At 58.2% G+C, this 23,314-nt stretch overlaps 1 protein-coding gene across 1 annotated transcript in view; it reads left to right on the top strand.

Moving 5' to 3' along the window:
• The first annotated feature begins 264 nt into the window (after positions 1-264).
• The window catches only part of RBM10 (RNA binding motif protein 10), a 25,639-nt gene continuing 2,589 nt past the window's right edge, over positions 265-23,314 (top strand). The window contains exons 1-18 of the mRNA XM_066570240.1: positions 265-492; positions 1,042-1,198; positions 2,178-2,372; positions 3,661-3,730; positions 5,563-5,636; positions 7,418-7,504; positions 8,575-8,635; positions 9,894-10,052; positions 10,930-11,090; positions 11,683-11,780; positions 12,286-12,385; positions 13,906-14,107; positions 14,460-14,617; positions 15,448-15,544; positions 17,848-17,939; positions 19,938-20,105; positions 21,345-21,491; positions 22,350-22,415. Of these exons, the coding sequence (XP_066426337.1) occupies positions 476-492; positions 1,042-1,198; positions 2,178-2,372; positions 3,661-3,730; positions 5,563-5,636; positions 7,418-7,504; positions 8,575-8,635; positions 9,894-10,052; positions 10,930-11,090; positions 11,683-11,780; positions 12,286-12,385; positions 13,906-14,107; positions 14,460-14,617; positions 15,448-15,544; positions 17,848-17,939; positions 19,938-20,105; positions 21,345-21,491; positions 22,350-22,415 (2,109 nt within the window). The 5' untranslated portion in view covers positions 265-475. The remainder of the gene's footprint in view (positions 493-1,041; positions 1,199-2,177; positions 2,373-3,660; positions 3,731-5,562; positions 5,637-7,417; positions 7,505-8,574; positions 8,636-9,893; positions 10,053-10,929; positions 11,091-11,682; positions 11,781-12,285; positions 12,386-13,905; positions 14,108-14,459; positions 14,618-15,447; positions 15,545-17,847; positions 17,940-19,937; positions 20,106-21,344; positions 21,492-22,349; positions 22,416-23,314) is intronic.

The raw sequence follows: 23,314 nt of genomic DNA, 5'->3' as shown, positions 1-23,314 counted from the left end.
TCTGAGGGGAGAGGAGGAGCCGACCGGGAGGGGAGGAGCCGACCGGGAGGGGCGGGGCTGACCGGGAGGGGCGGGGCTGAACAGAACTCCCGGTGCAGTTTGTGAGGGAGGGGGTGTGAGAGCGGGAGCCGGGGCTGGATTTTTAATGCTAATTAAGGGGTGTGGCATCGTATGTTAATTAGAGGGCGTGGACTTGCATGCTAATTAGGGGCGGGGTATGAGGGTGGTCGTGTCTGCTCCTCCTCCCCTGCACAGGGCCCAGTGGTTCCCAGTTCATCCCAGTTCCACCTTCATTTCCCCCTTGTTCCCCTTTTGGCCTTCCCAGTTTGCCATAAAATTTTCCAGCCGTTCCTCCCAGTCCATCCCGGTGCTTTTCCAGGTCATTCAGGTCTCTTCCCATTGAACCCAGTCCATCCCAGTAACCTCCCAGTTCCTCCCAGTCTCACCGGTTGCTGCCCTCACGGGTGCTGGCACCATGGAGTACGAGCGCAGGTGAGGGGGGACCTGGCGATCCCCAAAATTCGGGATCGGGTTGGGGGGTGGGAACATCTGGGCAGCTGTTGAAGACCCCCATCAAATGGAATTCAATATTTTGGGGAGGTCAGGGGACATTTGGGGGCACCTCAGGGGGCATTTGGGGACTACTGAGGGCACAGGGGAGTTTGGGGGGACGCCGGAGGGTGAAAAGAACCATTTGGGGTCCAGATTTGGGGTGCAGGTTTGGGATCCAGGATTTAAGGTGTAGATTTGGGATGCAGATTTGAGGTCCAGGATTTAAGGTGCAGGTTTGGAGTCCAGGATTTAAGGTGCAGGATTTGGGATCCAGATTTAGGGCCCAGATTTGGGGTCAGGATTTGGTGTCCAGATTTGGGGTCTAGACTTGGGATGCAGATTTAAGGCCCAGGATTTGGGCTCCAGGATTTGGGGTCCGGATTTGTTGTGCTGATTTGGGAGTCCAGGATTTGGGGTCCAGATTGGAGGTTCAGATTTTGGGGACCCCCAGAGCTCTGGGCCCCACTGACCCTGACCCCCCCCTCCCAGGGGTGGCCGTGGGGACCGCACGGGGCGTTACGGGGGTGCCCCTCCCCACTCCGAGGACGGCTCCCGCACCCAGCGGGATCACGACTATCGCGACATGGACTACCGAGGTTATGGGGGACCCCCCGAGGGACCCCCCAATGCCGGGACCCCCCCTCAGGTGCGTGTGGGGAGCTGGGGAGGGGTCTCAGGTGGCCACTGAGTTTTATTTTTATTTTGTTCAATGGGTGAGATGGTGTTTGTTGTTTGGGTTGAGATGTTTGTTGGATTTTTATGTGTGTTGTGGTTTTATAAGTTGTGATTTTTGTGGTGTTTCAGTGAAATGAGTTAAAAGTATGATAAATATATAAATATAGTAACTAACCCAATATAACTAGTAGTAATGAAATAATACAAAGTATGGAAATGTACGTTAAGTAGTTATATAAATTAAATATAAATAATTAAATATTATATTATTTATATATAATATAATAAATAATTAAAGTTGTAAATAAAACTTATAAAATTTATAAACTTACAATTTATAAAATTTTCAAAATTTACAAATAGATATTATATATAAGTATTATAGATAAAAATTATAGATTTATAATTTATAAAAATTTTAAAATTCATAAACAATTAAATACTATATATTAGATGTTACAAATAATATTTGTAATTATGAATATTATAAAATATATACAATTAGTTTTTTAAAATTATATAAATTTTAATATATATAAATATAATAGAATTAATTTTTACAAGATCTCTTAAGGATAACCTGTTGAATTAGAAAAACATAATTGAATTGTTCATATTTCTAATTCAGCACTTAATTGTGATTTGTAATATAAAATTTTTTGCCTAATTTTGAAGCATTACTTAAGTTTATGATGAAGAAGGAGAGGAACAGGGGCTAACTTTTATTTTAAAAACTTTTGTTTTATGTATGTACTATTACAAACTATAAGGTTTTTCTTATATGATGTTACATACTTTTATGTAAATTATACACTTATAATTTCAGAAGTTTTATTTAATTTTGGAAGTTTTCTTTATGATCCCGGGTTAAACGCATTGATTTTTTTTGGCAGTTATTATTTTTTAGTACAGAAAATATCAAACCTCAGTGGCTCCCTCCCCTGTTCCAGGGTTCCTACGAGAGCACGGAGCCGCCCCGGAAGCGGGAGCCGCCCCGGGAGCCTCCCCGGGAGCCCCCGGCGCTGCCGTTCGGCGCTGACGGCGATTACCGGGACCAGGATTACCGGGAGGGCGCCGAGGAGGAGCCGCGGGCCAGCACCATCGTCATGCTGCGCATGCTGCCCCAGGCGGCCACCGAGAACGACGTGAGCCCCGCCCCTGCCGAGGCCCCGCCCCCTCCCGAGATAGCCCCGCCCATATCCACAATGCTCCGCCCCCCCTCGCCATGATGGCACCACCGCCTCCTCATCATGGCCCCACCCCCTGCCGCGGTATCAGGTCTCACTTCTGAGATGGCTCCGCCCCCTAGCTGGGATGGCCCCACCCCCTTTGCTGTGGCTCCGCCCCCTGCCATGGTGGCACTGCTCTCTTCTGGGATGGCCCCACCCCCCTTTGCTGTGGCTCCGCCCCCTGCCATGATGGCACCGCTCCCTTCTGGGATGGCCCCACCCCCTTCTGCAATGGCTCATTTCACTTCTAAAATGGCTCCACCCCCTAGCTGGGATGGCCCCACCCCCCTTTGCTGTGGCATCCCTTCTGGGATGGCCACGCCCCCTGGTTGGGATGACCCCACCCCCCTAGCTCAGATGGCCCCACCCCTCTTCATCCTGGCCCCACCCCCTGCCGTGGTGGCACCTTCTGACTTCTGGCATGGCCCCGCCCCACCTAACATAGCCCTGCCCCAATTTGGGATGGCACCACCCCCTGCTTTTGATGGCCCCACCCCTCTTTGCTGTGGTCCCGCCCCCTGCCATGATGTCCCCATGTCCTCTCCAGGCCCTGACCTGGTGTCCCAGGTGATGTGGCCATGTCCGTGTGTCCCCATGTCCCTGTGGGTGCTGTCCTGTGTCCCCATGTCCCCGTGCCCCAGGTGACGTTTCCCAGTGTCCCCATGTCCCCATGGGTGTTGTCCCCATGTCCCTGCGGGTGCTGTCCTGTGTCCCAGGTGACATGTCCCTGTGTCCCCATGTCCCTGTGTCCCCATGGGTGTTGTCCCCATGTCCCTGTGGGTGCTGTCCTGTGTCCCCATGTCTCCATGCCCCAGGTGACGTTTCCCAGTGTCCCCATGTCCCCATGTCCCTGTGGGTGCTGTCCTGTGCCCCAGGTGCTGTGTCACAGTGTCCCCATGTCCCTGTGTCCCCATGGTCTGTTGTCCCCATGTCCCTGTGGGTGCTGTCCTGTGCCCCAGGTGCTGTGTCACTGTGTCCCCATGTCCCCATGTCCCCATGTCCCCATGTCCCTGTGGGTGCTGTCCTGTGCCCCAGGTGCTGTGTCACTGTGTCCCCATGTCCCCATGTCCCCATGTCCCTGTGGGTGCTGTCCTGTGCCCCAGGTGCTGTGTCACTGTGTCCCCATGTCCCCATGTCCCTGTGGGTGCTGTCCTGTGCCCCAGGTGCTGTGTCACTGTGTCCCCATGTCCCTGTGTCCCCACAGATCCGGGCACAGCTGCAGGCCCAGGGGGTGCAGCCCCGTGAGGTGCGGCTGATGCGCAACAAATCCTCAGGTGAGTCCGACCTGGGCCCTCCCCTGCTCACCTGGGCCCCTCCCCTGGGCTCTCTTTAGGGTGGGGGGCACCCTGACATCCGGGTCCCTTGGAGGGAGGAGGGTCCCTGCTCTACCCATGCCAGGGGGCACCCGGGGGGGGTGGTCCTGTTCCTTAGGGGGCACCCAGGGGTGCTGGTTCCATCCCCAGGGACACCCAGGGGTGCTTATCCCATTCCCAGGGGCACCCAGGGGTGTCCGTCCCCTCCTTAGCAGCACCCAGGGGTGTCTGTCCCCTCCCTAGGGGTTTCTGTCCCCCACAATGAGCTCCCTCAGGTTCTGGTCCCATCTTTAGGAGCACCCAGGGGTGCCAGTCTCATCTTCAGAAGCACCCAGGGGTGCTTCTGGCAGGCTTAGGGGGCACCCAGGGGTGCTGGACTGACCTCAAAGGGTACCAGAGCTGCTGATCCCATTCCTAGGAGCACCCAGGGGTGCTGGTCTTCTTCTTAGGAGCACCCAGGGGTGCTGGTCCCATCCCCAGGGGCACCCAGGGGTGTCAGTTCCCTCCCTAGGAGCACCCAGCGGTGCTGGTCCCATCCCCAGGGGGCACCCAGGGGTGCCCCATCTCTCTCTGGTGACACCCAGGGGTGCCTGTCCCTTTGATAGGAGCACCCAGGGGTGCTGATCCTGTTCTCAGAAGCACTGAGAGGTCCGTGTGTCTTTTTGGGAGCACCCAGGGGTGCTGGTCCTCTCCCAAGGGGCACCCAGGGGTGCCAATGTCATCTCTAGGGGCACCCAGGGGTGCCTGTCCCCTCCCTTGGGGCATCCAGGGATGTTTCTGCCAGGCTTAGGGGGCACCCAGGGGTGCTGCACCGGACTGGAAGGGCGCCAGGGCCGCTGATCCCATTCCCAGGGGCACCCAGGGGTGCTGGTACCATTCCCCAGGGGCACCCAGGGGTGCCTGTCCCCTCCCCAGGAGCACCCAGGGGTGCTCATCGTTTCCCCAGGGGCACCCAGGGGTGCCAGGTTTGTCTTTAGGGAGCACCCAGGGGTGCCCATCCTGTCTTTGGGAACATCCAGGATTGCTTGTCCCCTCCCTAGGGGCACCCAGGGGTGCCAGTCCCATCTCTAGGGGCACCCAGAGGTGTCTGTCCCTTCCTCAGGAGCACCCAGGGGTGCTGATCTCCTCCGTAGGGGCACCCAGGGGTGTCAGTTTCCTCTTTAGGGGCACCCAGGGGTGCTTGTCCCCTTCTCAGGAGCACCCAGGGGTGCTGCACCAGGCTCAGGGGGCACCCAGGGCTGTTGAACCCATTCGAGGGGCACCCAGGGGTGCCATTCTTGTCATCAGGGAACACCCACAGATGCTCTTTTTACCCTTAGGAGCACCCAGGGGTGCTTGTCCCTTCTTCAGGAGCACCCAGGGGTGCTGTGCCAGCCGCCAGATCCAAAGCCAGGGATGCCAGACCTGTCCCCACATTCAGCCTAAGGGGCACCCAGGGGTGCCAGCCCCGTCCTCAGGAGCACCCAGGGGTGCTGAGCTCAGGTTTAGGGGCACCCAGGGGTGCCAGCCCCCTCCCCAGGAGCACCCAGGGGTGCTGAGCCCAGCTTTAGGGGCACCCAGGGGTGCCAGCCCAGCTCAGGTCGCACCCAGGTTCTGGAGGGGCACCAGGAGCACCCATAGGCTTCACCTTGGGGGTCCCCCAGGGGTTCCAACACCACCCATGGGTGCCCTGCCCTTACCCCAGCGGGTCCCTGGGTGCCCTGTCCGTCCCCCCCCGCCCTTACCCCACCCCAGGGGGTCCCAGAGCACCCATGGGTGCCCCCCATGCCCCCCTCCCCCGTGGCCCATTCCAGGTCAGAGCCGTGGATTCGCCTTCGTGGAATTCCATCACGTGCAGGAGGCGGCCAGGTGGATGGAGGCCAACCAGGTGGGGGAGGGGCCGACGAGAAGGGGGAGGGGCCAACAGGTGGGGGAGGGGCCAATGAAAAGGGGGAGGGGCCATTAAAAAGGGGGAGGGGTCAATAAAAAGTGGAAGGGTGGAGGACTTGCCAACAGATGGGGGGGGGGAATCAAAAGAGAGAGGGGCCAATGAAAAGGGGGAGGGGCCAACAGGTGGGGAGGAGCCAATGAAAAGGGGAGGGGCCAACAGGTGGGGAGGAGCCAATGAAAAGGGGGAGGGGCCAATAGGTGGGGAGGAGCCAATGAAAAGAGGGAGGGGCCAACAGGTGGGGAGGAGTCAATGAAAAGGGGGAGGGGCCAACAGGTGGGGAGGAGCCAATGAAAAGGGGGAGGGGCCAACAGGTGGAGGATGAGCAAATGGGAAGGGGAGGAGCCAATGAAAAGGGGGGGGGCAACAGGTAGGGGAGGAGCAAGCGGGAGGGGGAGGAGCCAGTGAAAAGGGGGAGGGGCCAATAGGTGGGGAGGAACAAGCAGGAGGGGGAGGGGCCTATAGGTGGAGGAGGAGCAAGCAGGAGGGGGAGGAGCCAGTGAAAATGGGGAGGGGCCAACAGGAGGAGGAGGAGCAAGCAGGAGGGGGAGGAGCCAATGAAAAGGGGAGGGGCCAACAAATGGGGAGGAGCAAGCAGGAGGGGGAGGGGCCAATGCGGGTGGGGCCAACAGGTGGGGGAGGGGCAAATATGGGTGGGGCAGAGCAGGTGGGGGAGAGGAGGGGTGGGGACAGGGTTTATGGGATGGCGCTGGTGTCTACTGGTCTGTACTGGTCTGTACTGGTGCATGCCAGTCTATACTGGTTTGTACTGGTCCGTACCAGTCTGTACTGGTCTGTACTGGTCCGTACCAGTCTCTACTGGTCCATACTGGTCCGTACTGGTGGCCGTGTCCCCGCAGTCAGGGATGGGCACAGAGGCCTCATGCGTGTCCCAGTGTTCCCAGTACAGCTGCTGGTGCCATCTGGGACGACCTCTGGTGCCCCTCAGAACGGCTCCTGGTGCCCCCCCTGAATTCCAGCCCTGGCACCCCCAAATTCCTGCCCTGGTGCCCCCCTGGTGCCCCTCAAAACGAGTCCTGGTGTCCCAAAATTCCAGCCATGGCACTGCCCTGGTTTACAGTTTGGGGGTCCCCTGGTGCCCCCCCAGATTTGTGTTCTTGTGCCCTCCCAGGTGCCCCCCTGCTTTGTGTCCTGGTGCCCCCCAATTCCAGCCTTGGTGCCCCCCAGGTGCCCCCCAGTTCCAGCCTTGGTACCCCCCAGGTGCCCCCCTGCTTTGTGTCCTGGTGCCCCCCAGATTTGTGTCCTGGTGCCCCCCAGGTGCTCCCCAGATTTGTGTCCTGGTGCCCCCCTGGTGTCCCTGAATTCCAACCCTGGTGCCCCCCAGTTCCAGCCTTGGTGCCCCCCAGGTGCCTCCCAGATTCACACCCTGGTGCCCCCCAGGTGCCCCCCAGATTTGTGTCCTGATGTCCCCCAAGTGTCCCCCAGACTCACACCCTGGTGCCCCCCAGGTGCCCCCCAGATTCACGCCCTGGTGCTCCCCAGGTGCCCCCTGCTTTGTGTCCTGATGTCCCCCAAGTGTCCCTAAATTCCAGCCCTGGTGCCCCTTGGCACAAGCCCTGGTGTCCCCACCTCAAACCTTGCTGCCCCCCAATTCCAGCCCTGGTGCCCCCCAGATTTGTGTCCTGGTGCCCCCCCTGTGCCCCCCCCCGGGCCAGGCTGGGTCACCCTGTGCCCCCCCTGACCCCCTGTGCCCCCCTTAGGCCGGGCTGACCCTGCTGGGGCACCGCGTGTCCCTGCACTACAGCGACCCCAAACCCAAAATCAACGAGGACTGGCTCTGTGCCAAGGTGAGGGGCACTGGGAGGGCACTGGGGGGCATTGGGGGGCACTGGGGCACATTGGGAGGGCATTGGGGACACTGGGAGGGACTGGGGGACACTGGGAGGGCACTGGGAGGGCATTGGGGGGCACTGGGGTGCACTGGGAGGGCACTGGGAAGGACTGGAAGGGCATTGGGAGGCAGCGGGGAGGGCACTGGGGGGCACTGGGGGAGCACTGGGAGCACTGGGAGGGACTCGAAGGGCACTGGGGGGGCACTGGGAGAGCACTGGGGGGCACTGGGGGGCACTGGGTGGCACTGGGAAGGACTGGAAGGGCACTGGGGGGGCACTGGGGGGCACTGGGAGAGCACTGGGAGGGCACTGGGAGGGCACTGGGGCATATTGGGAGGGCACTGGCGACACTGGGAGGGAATTGGGGGACACTGGGAGGGCACTGGGTGGCACTGGGAGGGCACTGGGGGGCACTGGGTGGCACTGGGAGGGCACTGGGGCACACTGGGAGGGCACTGGGGGAGCACTGGGTGGCACTGGGAGGGCACTGGGGCACATTGGGAGGGCACTGGGGGGCACTGGGAGGGCACTGGGGCACATTGGGAGGGCACTGGGGGGCACTGGGGACACTGGGAGGGAATTGGGGGGCACTGGGAGGGCACTGGTGGACACTGTGGGTAACATGGGGGGGTCCTGAAAGGATTTTGGGGAGATCCTGGGGAGTTTTGGAGAGGTCCTGGGCAGCTTGAGAGGTTTTGGGGTGCAGCATTTTTGGGGTGCTGCATTTTGGGGTGCTGCATTTTGGGGTGCTGAATTTTTGGGGTGCTCTGGGAGGGGTGGGTTTGGGGGGGGATCCAGGGCAGTTTTGGGGTTTGGCAGTTTTGGGGTGTGACAAATTCGGGTTGTGACGTTTTTGGGGTGTGACGTTTTTGGGGTGTGACACTTTTGGGGTGCTGCAGTTTTGGGGTGTGATATTTGGGGGTGCAGTGGATTTGGGGTGCAGCAGTTTTGGGGTGTGACACTTCCGGGGTGCAGCAGTTTGGGGTTGTGACGTTTTTGGGCTCTGACGTTTTTGGGGTTCCCAGTGTGGGGTGCAGAACTTCAAGCGCCGTGAGAAATGTTTCAAGTGTGGCGTCCCCAAAGCCGGTGAGTGACCCCAAATCCCGGGATTTTACCCCAAAACTTTGGGGGACGCTCCCCTAAACTGCCTCAAACCTCCCCACAATTATTGGGGTACCCCAAACATGCAGGGGAGCCCCTGGTTTTGGGGTTGAATCCCCAGTTTTGAGGGATTCAACCCCAAGGGATTTGATTTTGGGGTTTCCTGGGGTTTTTTGGGGTTCTATCACTGATTTTTGGGGTTCAATCCCTAATTTGGGTTTTTTTGGGGTTGTTTTGGGGTTTCGTGGGGTTTTTTTTAGGGTTCCATCCCTAAATTTGGGGGGGTTTGGGGTTTTGGGGGGCTCAATCCCTGATTTTTGGGGTTGTTTGGTTTTTTTGGGGGGGTTCAGTTTCTGATTTTGGGGTTGTTTAGGGAGTTCAATCCCCGATTTGGGGGTTTTTTTTTGGGTGTTAAATTCCTGATTTTGGGAGTTTTGGGTGTTCCATCCCTGATTTTGGGTTGTTTAGGGGGAGTTCAGTCCCTGATTTGGGTTTTTTTGCGGGGTTTAATCCCTGATTTTGGGGTTTTTGGGGGGGTTCAATCTCTGATTTTGGGATTTTTGGCGTTCAGTTCCTGATTTTGGGGTTTTTTGGGGGATTCAATCCCTGATTTTGGGGTTTTTTTTTGGGGGTTCAATCCCTGATTTTGGGGTTTTTTTGGGGAGGTCCGATCTCTCATTTTGGGGGGCACAATCCCTGATTTTGGGCCTTTTTTGGGCGAATTTTTTTGGGGTCCAGTTTCTGATTTTGGGGCTTTTTTGGGGGGTTTTTTTGGGGGTCCAGTCTCTGATTTTGTGGGGCACAATCCCTGATTTTGGGCCTTTTTTGGGGATTCTTTTGGGGTCTAGTCTCTCATTTTGTGGGGCACAATCCCTGATTTTGGGGTATTTTTGGGGGGTATTTTTTTGGGGGTCCAGTCTCTCATTTTGGGGGACACAATCCCTGATTTGGGCCTTTTTTTGGGTTTTTTTTTTGGGTCCAGTTTCTGATTTTGGGGCTTTTTTTGGGGGGGTCCAGTCTCTGATTTTGTGGGGCACAATCCCTGATTTTGGTCCTTTTTTTTGGGGTCCAGTCTCTGATTTTGTGGGGCACAATCCCTGATTTTGGGCCTTTTTTGGGGGGGGGATTTTTTGGGGGTCCATTTTCTGATTTTGGGGTTTTTTGAGAGGTTAAATCCCTGATTTTGGGGATTTTTTTGGGGTCCAATTTCTGATTTTGGGGATTTTTTGTTTTTGGGGTGCAGAGGCCGAGCAGAAGGGCCCGGGGGGTCCCCGGCCAGAGCTGGTCCCGGGGGGGGGAGGGGGGCTCCTGCCCCTCCCCCAACCCTACGGCCCCACCCTCGGGGGTCCCCCCGGGGGTTCCCAAGGGGGCACCGAGCCCGGAGCTGACAACGCCAACGACAGTGAGTGCAGGGCCAGGGGGGTTTGGGGGGGCATTTTTGGGTGGATTTGGGGATTTTTGGGGATTTTTGAAGCAAATTTAGAGGATTTTGAGGGGATTTTGGGGGCGGGGGGGATTTGGGAATTCTGGGGGGTTTTTGAGAGGGGGGTCTGGGGTCTTTGTGGTGGGGGGCTTGAAGGGGAACTTGGGGGAGGATTGGAGGGATTCAGGTGTTCCCAGTGTTCTCCTAGGTGTCCCCAGGTGTGCCTCCAGGTATCCCCAGGTGTCCCCAGGTGTGCCTCCAGGTATCCCCAGGTGTCCCCAGGTGTACCCCCAAGTATCCTGAGTTATCTCCAGGTGTACCCAGATGTTCCCAGGTGGATTCAGGTGCCCACAGGTGTGCCTAGGTGTGCCCAGGTGCCCCCAGGTGTGCCCCCAGGTGTGCCCCCAAGCATCCTGAGGTATCTCCAGGTGCCCCCAGGTGTGCCCTCAGGTATCCCCAGGTGTGCCCAGGTGTGCCCAGATGGCCCTAGATGTGCTCAGATGTGCCCCCAGGTGTGTTCAGGTATGCCCAGGTGCCCCCAGGTGTGCCCCCAGGTATCTCCAGGTGCCCCAGGTGTGCCCAGGTGTGCCCCCAAGCATCCTGAGGTATCTCCAGGTGCCCCCAGGTGTGCCCCAGGTATCTCCAGGTGCCCCCAGGTGTGCCCAGGAGCCCCCAGGTGTGCCCCCAGGTATCTCCAGGTGCCCTCAGGTGTGCCCCCAAGCATCCTGAGGTATCTCCAGGTGCCCCCAGGTGTGCCCCCAGGTATCTCCAGGTGTCCCCAGGTGTGCCCAGGTGTGCCCCAGGTATCTCCAGGTGTCCCCAGGTGTGCCCAGGTGTCCGTGCCGTGTCCCCCCAGCCATCATCCTGCGGAACCTGCACCCCCAGAGCAGCCTGGAGTCCATCCTGGCCGCCCTCGCCCCCTTCGCGGCGCTCTCGGCCGCCAACGTGCGCGTGATCAAAGATCGGCAAACGCAGCTGAACCGCGGCTTCGCCTTCGTGCAGCTCAGCACCATCGTGGTACTGGGAGGGACTGGGAGGGACTGGGAGGGACTGGGAGGGACTGGGGGCACTGGGAGCACTGGGGGGACTGAGGGGGAAGTGGGAGGGACTGGGAGGAACTGGGAGCAATGGGAGGGACTGGGAGCACTGGGGGGACTGAGGGGGAACTGGGAGGGACTGGGGGAACTGGGAGGGACTGGGAGGGACTGGGGGAACTGGGAGGGACTGGGGAGACTGGGGGGGCTGGGGGGGACTGGGGGATTTGGGGGGAACTGGGGCGTGATCAAAGATGGGCAAACGCAGCTGAACCACGGCTTTGCCTTCGTGCAGCTCAGCACCATCGGGGGACTGGGAGGGACTGGGGACACTGGGGGGACTGGGAGGGACTGGGGACACTGGGAGGGACTGGGCAGAGTGAGGGGGACTGGGAATTCCTGGCATTTACTGTGGGGACACTGGGGGAGACTGGAGAGAAGGAACAGAGGGGGATTGTGGGGGTTTAGTCACCATCATGGCGGGAACTGGGAGGGACTGGGAGGGACCGAGAGGGGGGTGGAGCCACCTGGAGGCCGCTGTTGGCCCCGCCCATGCCCCGCCCATGCCCCTGCAGGAGGCTGCGCAGCTGCTGCAGATGCTGCAGGCCCTGCACCCCCCCCTGCACATTGACGGCAAGAGCATCAACGTGGAGTTCGCCAAGGGCTCCAAGAGGTGAGGGGGCGTGGCACCGCACATGGGCGTGGCATTGTGCCAGGGTGTGGCACCGCACCTGGGCATGGCACCGCACCTGGGCGTGGCACCACACCTGGGCGTGGCACTGTGCCAGGGTGTGGTACCGCACCTGGAACCCACCCTGTCCCCCCATCCTGCGTTGTTCCTGCACCTGGCACAGGCCCCACCCCCAGACTCCACCCCCCTGGCACCACACCTGGCGCAGGCCCCGCCCCTTAGCCCCGCCTTTGGCCTGGCACAGGCTCTGCCCCTTAGGCCCCACCCCCTGGCACCACACCTGGAACAGGCCCCACCCACCTCCCAGCCCTGTACCTGTGACACTTCCCAGGCTCTGCCCACTCCCTTAAGCCACGCCCTCCACAATTAACCCCACCCCCACATGCCACACCCCTTAGCCAAGCCCCACCCCTTTGCCATTTGGCCCCTCCCACCCAGCCCTTCCCAGGCCTCAGGCCCCACCCCTGACACGAAGCTCCGCCCCCAGGGATGTGCAGGGGGCGGGGCCTGGGGAGGGGCCCCCTCGCGCCAGCGCCGCCTCCGTCGCCTCCACGGCCATCGCTGCTGCCCAGTGGGCACTGTCACAGGTGAGGGCACTGTCACAGGTGAGGGCACACCTGTATGGGTGGGCACTGTCACAGGTGAGGGCACTGTCACAGGTGAGGGCACACCTGTATGGGTGGGCACTGTCACAGGTGAGGGCACTGTCACAGGTGAGGGCACACCTGGGCAGGGGAGGGCACTGTCACAGGTGGTGAGGGCACTGTCACAGGTGAGGGCACACCTGGGCAGGGGAGGGGCACTGTCACAGGTGAGGAGGGCACTGTCACAGGTGAGGGCATACCTGGGCAGGGGAGGGCACTGTCACAGGTGAGGAGGGCACTGTCACAGGTGAGGGCACACCTGGGCAGGGGAGGGGCACTGTCACAGGTGAGGAGGGCACTGTCACAGGTGAGGGCACACCTGGGAAGTTAAGGCACACCTGGCCAGGGGAGGGGCACTGTCACAGGTGAGGGCACACCTGTATGGGTGGGCACTGTCACAGGTGGGTGGGACTGTGGAGTGTGGCCTGGGCGGGGCCAATGAGTGGGAGGGGCCTGAGGACTTGAGGGCGGGGCTTTAATGGAGGGAGCGGGGCTTGATGAGTGTGCAGGGCCTGGTTATCAAGGGGGCGTGGTTTAAACATGAGGGGTGAGGCCTATGGGGAAGGGGGCGTGGTTTGATTGTTGTGGGCGTGGCTTCACAGCGAGGGGGCGTGGTCAGAGCCATTCCTGCTCCCACTTTTTGAAAGGGATCAATAGGGGATTCTTTTATTTTTGTTAAAAGCGTTTAAAATAATATTTTGTGTTTAACGTTCAACCTTTCTTATTCTTACGCACATTATAAATATATTATTATATATATAATAATAAATAATTATTATTTATCATCTATAATAAGAAACATATTACTATATATGTATATTAAAATTCATAAGTTTTATCGTAATCTACTAAAAAGTTACAAAATAGCTAATTAATTTTCTCTACAAAATACTTTAAACTGCCCAATTAATAAATAACACTCTGTCTTTGTTTTTAATTTAGTAGCTAATATTTAGCATCTTATATATAGACTTTTAAAATATTTAAATTAAGTTATACGCGTTGAATTCAGTTTAAATAAAATTGAAGTAATTTAAGTTTTAGTTTTATAAATATATATATTTAATATAGTTGCAGTTTTAATCGTTATTATTTTTATCCTATATACCAACCATTAAATTATTGATAGTGTTTACATTTATTCCAGTATAAATTAAAGTAATTGAAGCCTTAATTGTGTAACTAAGTCTATTTTTATACATGTAAGGTTATATATGTATATTTATTATCATTGAACTATTGAAATTAGATTATTTATATTTATTCCAGTATAAATTAAAGTAATTTAAGCCTTAGTTGTGTAACTATGTCTATTTTTATACATGTAATAATATATATATTTATTTATGATGTAAAACAAGTTATTTTGTTTGAAAACACCCTATTTTCCTTACAAATTTCTATTTTTCAGTATAAAAAGTTTAAAGTTTTTTTAAAGTTTGAATTTTCCTCTCTCCCCCCAGGCAGCCCCAGGTGGGGACACGCCCTGGGCGGGGGGGGAGGAGCCCAGCGCTGACTTCAGCGGCTTCTACCAATCAGAGGAGCCCTTCCCCGGGCCTGGCCCCGCCCTCTACAGCCCCGCCTACCTGAAAGGCGCCTCGGCCCCGCCCCCCGGCCCCGCCCTGCCTGGCCCCGCCCCTGCCAAGGCCGACGGCCCCGCCCCCGGTGAGTGCTGGCACCAGACCAGGGGCGGTTCCTGTCCCCAGGTGTGACCTCGTGCCCCCCCAGGTGTCCCCAGGTGTGGTTCCTGTCCCCAGGTGTGGCCCCTCCCCTCCCCAGGTGTCCCCAGGTATTCCCCAATTCCCCTTCAGGGTTTTCTCAAGTGTGGCTCCTTCCCCCCTGGGTGTCCCCAGGTGTCGCCTTCACCCCCCTCAGGTGTGGCCTCTCCCCTTCTCAGGTGTCCCCAGGTGTTCCCAGGCCCCTCCCAGGTGTCCCCAGGTGTGGCCCCTCCCCTTCTCAGGTGTCCCCAGGTGTGGCCCCTCCTCCCAATGACGTCACCCCCATCCCCCCCCCGCAGGTCCCGAGGAGCCGCCCCAGGACCCCGCGGGGGGAGGAGGGGGGGGAGGGGCAGCAGGGGGGGGGCCTTTCCCCCCCCGCGCCCCCCCTGGCACCGCCCCTTACCCCTCCCCCACCACCGAGACCCCCACGGCGACAGCCCCGGGACCCCCCGGCCAGGTGGGACCCCAAAAACTGGGGGGGAAGGGGAAGGAAAAGGAGCCAAAATTGGGGAGGGGTCCCAGAATTTGGGAGGACCCTAAAAAATTGAGGGGTCGTGAAATGGGGGGAGACCCCAAAAATTGGGGGGAAGGGGAAAGAAAAGGAGCTAAAATTAGGGAGGGGTCTCAAAATTTGGGAGGACCCCAAAAAATCGGAGGGAGAGGGGAAGGAAAAGGAACCAAAATTGGGGAGAGGTCCCAGAATTTGGGAGGACCCTAAAACAATGGAGGGGAGGGGTCGTGAAACTGAGGGGGGACCCCAAAAATTGGGGGGGGAGGGGAAGGAAAAGAAGCCAAAATTGAGGGGTGGGGCGGGGTCCCCAAAACTCACAGGAGGACCCCAAAAATTGGGGGGAAGGAGAAGAAAAGGAGCTAAAATTGGGGAGGGGTCCCAAAATTTGGGAGGACCCTAAAACAGTGGAGGGGAGGGGTCGTGAAATTGAGGGGGGACCCCAAAAATTGGGGTGGGAGGGGTTGTGGAAGGGAGGGGGCACCCCAAAATTTGGGGGAAAGGGGAAGGAACCAAAAGTGGGGAGGGGGGGGTGTCCCCAAAACTCAGAGGAAGACCCCAAAAATTGAGGGAGGGGTTGTAAAATTGAGGGGGGACCCCAAAAACCGGGGTGAGCAATTGGGGGGATCCTTAAGGGGAGGGAAGAGACCCCAAAATTTGGGAAATTTGAGGGGGGGGGGCTTAAAATGAGGGGGAACCCAAAAAAAGGGGGAGTTTGCGGGGGGGGGTTGAAGGGGTTTTGGGGCTGGGGGTTCATTTTGGGGTGCCCCCCCCCCCAGACGTACTCGGGGCCCCTCAAGGCCGAGACCCCAAATTCGGCCCCCACGGGGCCCCCCCCGGCCGCCCCCCCCAGCAGCGACGGCTACGGGCAGTACCGTGAGTGGGGGAGGGGAGCAGGGGGGTTTGGGGGGGTCCTGGGGGGGTTTGGGGGGTCCTGAGGGAGGTTTGGGACATTCTGGGGGGGATCTGGGGGGGATTTGAGGCAAATTTGGGGGGTTCTTGGGGGTCTTGGGAGGGATTTTGGGGCATCCATGGGGGGATTTAGGGGGTCCTGAGGGAGGTTTGGGGGGGATTTTGGGGCCCCTGAGAGCAGAATTGGGGGAATTTGGGGGGGGATTTTGGGGGGATCTTGGGGGGTCCTGGAAGGGATTTTGGGGGGTCTTGGGGGGGATTTTGGGGCATCCATGGGGGGATTTAGGGGGTCCTAGGGGGATTTTGGGGGTTCTGGAGGGTATTTGGGGGGATTTTGTGGGGTCCTGGGGGGGATTTGAGGCAGATTTGGGGGGATCTTTGGGGCCCCTGGGGGGAGAATTGGGGGAATTTTGGAGGGATCTTGGGGGTCCTTGGGGGGATTTTGGGGGAGATTTAGAGGGTCCTGGGGGATTTTGGGGGTCCTGGGAGGGATTTTGGAGGGGATTTTGGGGCATCCATGGGGGGATTTAGGGGGTTCTGGAGGGGATTTTGGGGGGATTTTGGACATCCTGGGGGGATTTGGGGGTGATCTTTGGGGTCCCTGGGGGGAGAATTCGGGGAATTTGGGGGGGATTTTGGGGGTCTTGGGGGAGATTTGGGGGGGTTCTGGGGGGATTTTGGGGCATCCATGGGGGGATTTAGGGGGTCCTCGGGGGATTTTGGGGGTTCTGGACGGGATTTTGGGGGGTCCTGAGGGAGGTTTGGGGGGTCCTGGGGGGGATTTGAGGCAGATTTAGGGGGTTCTTGGGGGGTTCTGGGGGGGGGTTTGGGGGTCCTGAGGGAGGTTTGGAGGGGTCCTGGGGGGATTTAGGGGGGTTCTGGGGAGACTTGGGGGGGATTTTGGGGGTCCTGGGAGGGATCTGGGGGGGATTTTGGGGCATCCATGGGGGGATTTTGGGGGTTCTGGAGGGGATTTTGGGGGGTCCTAGGGGGATTTGTGGGGTCCTGAGGGAGGTTTGGGGGGGTCCTGGGGGAATTTGGGGGGGATCTTTGGGGTCCCTGGGGGGAGAATTGGGGGGGTCTTTGGGGAGATTTAGAGGGGTTCCGGGGGGATTTGGGGGGGGGATTTTCGGGGGTCCTGGGAGGGATTTGGGGGGTTCTGGGGGGGATTTTGGGGGGATTTTGGGCATCCTGGGAGGATTTTGAGGGGCCTGAGGGGATTTGGGGGGATCTTTGGGGCCCCTGGGGGGAGAATTGGGGGAATTTGGGGGGGATTTGGGGGGTTCTAGGGGGGATTTTGGGGGTCCTGGGAGGGATTTTGGGGGGATTTTGGGGCATCCATGGGAGGATTTTGGGGGTTCTGGAGGGGATTTTTTGGGGTCCTGGAGGGATTTGGGGGGTCCTGAGGGAGGTTTGGGACATTCTGGGGGGGATTTGAGGCGGATTTGGGGGGATGTTGGGGGGTTCTGGAGGGGATTTTGGGGGTCCTGAGGGAGGTTTGGGGGGGTCCTGGGGGGATTTAGGGGGGTTCTGGGGAGACTTGGGGGGGATTTTGGGGGTCCTGGGAGGGATCTGGGGGGTCCTAGGGGGATTTGTGGGGTCCTGAGGAAGGTTTGGGGGGGTCCTGGGGGGATTTGGGGAGGATCTTTGGGGTCCCTGGGGGGAGAATTGGGGGGATTTTGGGGGGGGGGTCTTTGGGGAGATTTAGAGGGTCCTGGAGCGATTTGTGAGGGATTTTGGGGGTCCTGGGAGGGATTCTGGGGGGATTTGAGGCATCCATGGGGTGATTTTGGGGGTCTTGGGGGAGATTTAGAGGGTCCTGGGGAGATTTAGGGGGTCCTAGGGGGATTTTGGGGGTTCTGGAGGGGATTTGGGGCGGGGGTCCTGAGGGAGAATTGGGGGGATTTTGGGGGATTTGGGGGAATCCTCAGAGGGAATTTTGAAGAAATTGAGGGTGAATTTCGGGGGATCCTGGGGGCAATTTTGGGGGGAATTTTGGGGAATTTTGGGGGATCCTGGGAGGGGATTTGGGAGAATTTTGGGGGGAATTTGGGGGGAGAATTTTGGGGGGAATTTGGGGGGAATTTTGGGTCAATTTTAGGGTCATTCTGGGCTTTTCCCATGCCGATCCCAACCCTTCCAAACCCCAAATTTTCTCCCAACCTTCGGGGCATTTTTGGGGGATCCTGGGGGCCACCCCAAACATTTCAGGGACCCCCAAAATTTTTGGGGGACCCCCCAAAAATCGCCTTTTGTGCCCCCCTCAGCCGTGCCTGACGTCTCCACCTACCAGTACGACGAGACCTCGGGCTACTACTACGACCCCCTCACGGGGCTCTACTACGACCCCCACTCCCAGGTTTGGGGTTTTGGGGTGCAGGGGGGAGGAATTCGGGGTCCCCCAAAAATTTGGGGTGAAAAAAAGCGAAGTTTTGGGTGAAAAAATTGGAATTTTGAGCCAAAAAAAACGGAAATTTTAGACCTGAAAGTGGTATTTTAAGGGTATGATTATTGATGTTTTAAGGGGCGATTTTGGGGGGCGATTTTTGGGGTTTCACGGGATGATTTTTGGGGTACAGAGGGTCGGTTTTGGGGTACAAAGAAGCGATTTTGGGGGGTGATTATTAGGCGCTCTGAGGGATGAATTTTGGGGTGTAAAGGGTGGGTTTTGGGGTGCAAAGGGGCAGTTTTGAGAGGTGACTTTTAGGGTTTCTAAGGGTGGGTTTTGGGGTACAAAGGGTGGGGTTTTGGGGTTCCAAGAGTGGGCTTTTTGGGGTGCAAAGGGTCGGTTTTGGGGTACAAGGGGATGATTTTTGATGTTTTAAGGGGCGATTTTGGGGGGCGATTTTTGGGGTTTCAAGGGATGATTTTTGGGGTACAGAGGGTCGGTTTTGGGGGGTGATTTTTAGGTGCTCTGAGGGATGAATTTTGGGGTGTAAAGGGTGAATTTTGGGGTACAAAGGGGCAGTTTTGAGAGGTGACTTTTAGGGTTTCTAAGGGTGGGGTTTTGGTGTTCCAAGAGTGGGGTTTTTGGGGTACAAAGGATGGGTTTCTGGCTTTCCAAGGGTCGGTTTTTTGGGGTGCAAAGGGTTGGTTTTCGGGGTGCCAAGAGTGGGTTTTTTGGGGTGCCATGGGTGGTGTTTCTGGCGTTCCAAGGGTCGGTTTTTTGGGGTGCAAAGGGTCGGTTTTTGGGGTTCCAAGGATTGGGTTTTTGGGGTACAAAGGGGCAGTTTTTAGAGGTGATTTTTGGGGTGCAAAGGGTCGGTTTTGGGGGGTGATTTTCAGGCGTTCCAAGGGGCTGATTTTTGGGGTGCAAAGGGTGGGTTTTGGGGTACAAAGAGGCTATTTTGGGGGGTGATTTTTGGGGTGCAATGGGTCAGTTTTTTGGGTGCAAAGGGTGGATTTTTGGGGTACAAAGGATGCTGGTTTTGAGGTGCAAAGTGTGGGTTTTTGGCATTCCAAGAGTGGGGTTTTTGGGCTGCAAAGGGTGGAGTTTTGGGGTTCCAAGGATGGGGTTTTGGGGTGCAAAGGGTGGTGGGTTTTGGTGTTCCAAGGATGGTGTTTTTGGGGTGCAAAGGATGGTGCTTTTGGGGTACAAAGAGTGGGTTTTTGGGGTGCCAAGGGTGGGTTTTTGGGGTGCAAAGGATGGTGTTTTTGGCGTTCCAAGGGTGGGTTTTTGGGGTGCCGAGGGTCGGTTTTTGGTGTTCCAAGGCTGGGTTTTTGGGGTTCCAAGGGTCGGTTTTTGGGGTGCAAAGAGTCGGTTTTTGGGGTGCCAAGAATGGTGTTTCTGGCGTTCCAAGGGTGGGTTTTTGGGGTGCCGAGGGTCGGTTTTTGGTGTTCCAAGGCTGGGTTTTTGGGGTTCCAAGGGTCGGTTTTTGGGGTGCAAAGGGTGGGGTTTTTGGTGTTCCAAGGGTCGGGTTTTTGGCGTTCCAAGGGTCGGTTTTTGGGGTACAAAGGATGGTGTTTTTGGGGTGCCAAGGATGGGGTTTTTGGCGTTCCAAGGATGGTGTTTTTGGGGTTCCAAGGGTGTGGTTTTGGTGTTCCAAGGCTGGGTTTTTGGCGTTCCAAGGGTCGGTTTTTTGGGGTTCCAAGGGTCAGTTTTTGGCGTTCCAAGGATGGTGTTTTTGGGGTTCCAAGGGTTGGTTTTCGGGGTGCCAAGATTGGGTTTTTTGGGGTGCCATGGGTGGTGTTTTTGGGGTTCCAAGGGTTGGTTTTTGGGGTACAAAGGGTGGGTTTTTGGCATGCAAAGGGTGGATTTTTGGCATTCCAAGGATGGGTTTTTGGGGTACAAAGGGTGGTGTTTTTGGGGTGCCAAGGGTCGGTTTTTGGGGTGCTGACCCCCCCCGCCCCCCTGCAGTACTATTACGACGCGGGGGCGGGGCAGTACCTGTACTGGGACGGGGACAGACGCACCTACGTGGCCGCCCCCCCCGCCGAGCCCCCCCCGGGACCCCCGGGCACCCCCGGCGCCCCCAAAGAGCCCAAGGACAAAAAGGAGAAACACAAAACCAAAACGGCCCAGCAGGTGAGGGGTGTGGGGAGGGACCCCAAAAATGGGGGAGAGAGGGGCCTTGAAAATGGGGGAAAACCCTGAAAATGGGGGAAACCCCCAGATTGCCAAGGACAATCCATGGAGCCCCCCAAAATCCCCTCAAAACCCCCACTTCTCCCATCTCCATCTCCTCCCAGGGCTCTGGGTGTCCCTGGGTGGGTCTGGGGTGTTCCTGGGGGGTCTCTGGTCACTCTGGGAGTGCCCCTGGGTGCCTTTGGGGTGTCCCTGGGTGCCCCTGGGGGTGTCCCTGTTTGGCCCTGAGTGTCCCTGGGTGCCTTTGGGGGGGGTCTCTGGGTGTCTCTGGTCACTCTGGGGTGTCCCTGGGGGTCTCTGGGTGCCCCTGGGGTGTCTCTGGTCATTCTTGGAGTGCCCCTGGGTGCCTTTGGGGGGTCTCTGGGTCCCTTTGGGGTGTCTTTGGTCACTCTGGGGGGGGGTCTCTGGGTGCCCCTGGGTGCTCCTGGAGAGTCTTTGGGTGTCTCTGGTCACTCTGGGGTGCCCCTGGGGATCTCTGTGTGTCCCTGGGGGTCTCCAGGGTGTCCCTGGGGTGTCTCTGCGTGTCCCTGGGGTGCCCCTGGGTGCCTCTGGTCACTCTGGGGTGTCCATAGGTGCCTTTGGAGGGGTCTCTGTGTGTCCCCGGTCACTCTGGGGTGTCCCTGGGTGCCCCTGGGGGTCCCTGGGGTGTCCCTGGGGTATCCCTGGGTGCCTTTTTGGGGGGTAGGGGGTCTCTGGGTGTCTCTGGTCACTTTGGGGTGTCCTGGGGTGTCTCTGGGTGTCCCTGGGGTATCCCTGGGTGCCTTTGGAGGGGTCTCTGTGTGCCCCTGGGGTCTCTGTGTGTCCCTGGGGTGTCCCTGGGGTATCCCTGGGGTGTCCCTGGGTGTCCCTGGTATCCCCTGGGTGCCCCTGGGCGTCTCTGTGTGCCCCTGGGGTGTCCCTGGGTGTCCCTGATATCCCCTGGGTGCCCCTGAGGTGTCCCTGATATCCCCTGGGTGCTCCTGGGGTGCCCCTGGGGTGCCCCTGGGGATCTCTGTGTGCCCCTGGGGTGTCCCTGGTCACTCTGGGGTGTCCCTGGGGTGTCCCTGGTATCCCCTGGGTGCCCCTGGGGTGTCCCTGGTCACTCTGGGGTGTCCCCTGGGGATCTCTGTGTGCCCCTGGGGTGCCCCTGGTATCCCCTGGGTGCCCCCCCAGCCCGTTTTCCCCCTCCTTTCCCCGCAGATTGCCAAGGACATGGAGCGCTGGGCGCGCAGCCTCAACAAACAGCGCGAGAGCGGCCGCAGCTCCGGGCCCCCCCCGGCCCCGCGCGAGGACGAGCGCAGGGAGGCGGCGGCGGCCGACGCGGGCTACGCCATCCTGGAGAAAAAGGTGGGGCCTGGGGGCGTTTGGGGGGGTTTGGGAAGGGTTTTGGGGAGGTTTGGGGGGGTTTGGGGGGGTTTGGGTGGTCATGGATGATGCTGGCTGCACCATCCTGGAGAAAAAAGTGAGTTTGGGGAGGTTTGGGGGGGTTTATTTGGGGTTTATTTGGGGTTTATTGATGCTGGCCACGCCATCCTGGAGAAAAAGGTGGGGCCTGGGGGGGTTTGGGGGGGTTTATTTGGGGTTTATTGATGCTGGCTACGCCATCCTGGAGAAAAAGGTGGGGTTTGAGGGGGTCTGGGGGGGTCTGGGAAGGGTTTTGGGGAGGTTTGGGGGGGTTTGGGGGGGTCTGGGAAGGGTTTTGGGGAGGTTTGGGGGGGTTTGGGGGGGTTTGGGTGGTCATGGCCAATGCTGGCTGCGCCATCCTGGAGAAAAAGGTGGGGTCTGAGGGGGTCTGGGGGGGCTTTGGGGACGGTTTTGGGGAGGTTTAGGGGGGTTTAGGGGGGTTTGGGTGGTCATGGATGATGCTGGCTGCGCCATCCTGGAGAAAAAGGTGAGTTTGTGGGGGGTTTATTTGGGGTTTATTGAGGGGTTTGGGGGGTTTTGGGGAGGTTTGGGTGGTCATGGCCGATGCTGGCTGCGCCATCCTGGAGAAAAAAGTGGGGCCTGCAGGGGGGTCCTGGGGGTTTGGAGAAGATTTGGAGGAGTTTGGGGGGGCTTTGGAGGGGATTTAGGGGGTGTTGAGAGGATTTGGGGGGGTTTGGGGGGGATTTGGGTGTTCTGAGAGCCTGGGGGGGGTTGGCAATGTTGGGGGGGGGATCATTGGTGATTTTGGGGACCCCCTATGACCCCCCCTGACCCCCTCAGGGTGCTTTGACCGAGCGGCAGCACCTGCCCCTGGAGCTGCCCCGGCTGGGGGGCGACGAGAGGCTGGTGAGACCCCCCCCAAATGCACCTGGGACCCCCCTAAAATGCACCTGAGACCGCCCCCAAATACACCTGAGACCCCCTCAAAATGCACCTGAGACCCCCCCAAAATACACCTGGGAACTCCCCTAAAATGCACCTGAGACCCCCCCCAAATACACCTGAGACCCCCTCAAAATGCACCTGAGACCCCCCCAAAATACACCTGAGACCCCCCCCCAAATGCACCTGAGACCCCCCAAAACACACCTGAGAACCCCCCAAATATCCCCCCTAAAAACACCTGAGACCCTCCCCAAATACACCTGAGACCCCTCCCCAAAACACACCTGAGACCCCCTCAAAATCCCCCCCCAAAACACACTTGAGAACCCCCCAAAATACCCCCCAAAATACACCTGAGACCCCCCATTTTTCCTTTTTTCCCCCCCGACACCGATTTTTCCCCCTTCTTTCCCCCATTTTCCCCTCTGACCCCCATTTTTACCCCCCACCTCCATTTCCCCCCCTTTTTTCCCCATTTTTCCCCCCTTTTTTTCCCCCCTTACCCCCATTTCCCCCCCCGTTTTTCCCCCCATTTTTCCCCCATTTTCCCCCCTTTTCCCCCCCCTCGACCCCCGTTTTTCCCCCATTTTCCCCTTTCCCCCCCAACCCCCATTTTCCCCCTTTTCCCCCGTTTTCCCCCCATTTTTCCCTGTTTTCCCCCCCAACCCCCGTTTTTCCCCTTTCTCCCCCCTGACCCACATTTCCCCCCATTTTCCCCCCATTTCTCCCCCCATTTCCCCCATTTTCCCCCCATTTCTCCCCCCATTTCCCCCATTTTCCCCCCGTTTTTCCCCATTTTCCCCCTGACCCCCGTTTTCCCCCCCGTTTTCCCCCTTTTTTCCCCCTTCCCCCATTTCCCC

This window comes from Molothrus aeneus, unplaced genomic scaffold (assembly GCF_037042795.1).
Source record: "Molothrus aeneus isolate 106 unplaced genomic scaffold, BPBGC_Maene_1.0 scaffold_30, whole genome shotgun sequence".
NCBI lineage: Eukaryota > Metazoa > Chordata > Aves > Passeriformes > Icteridae > Molothrus > Molothrus aeneus.
This window is presented reverse-complemented; position numbering and strand designations above follow the sequence as displayed.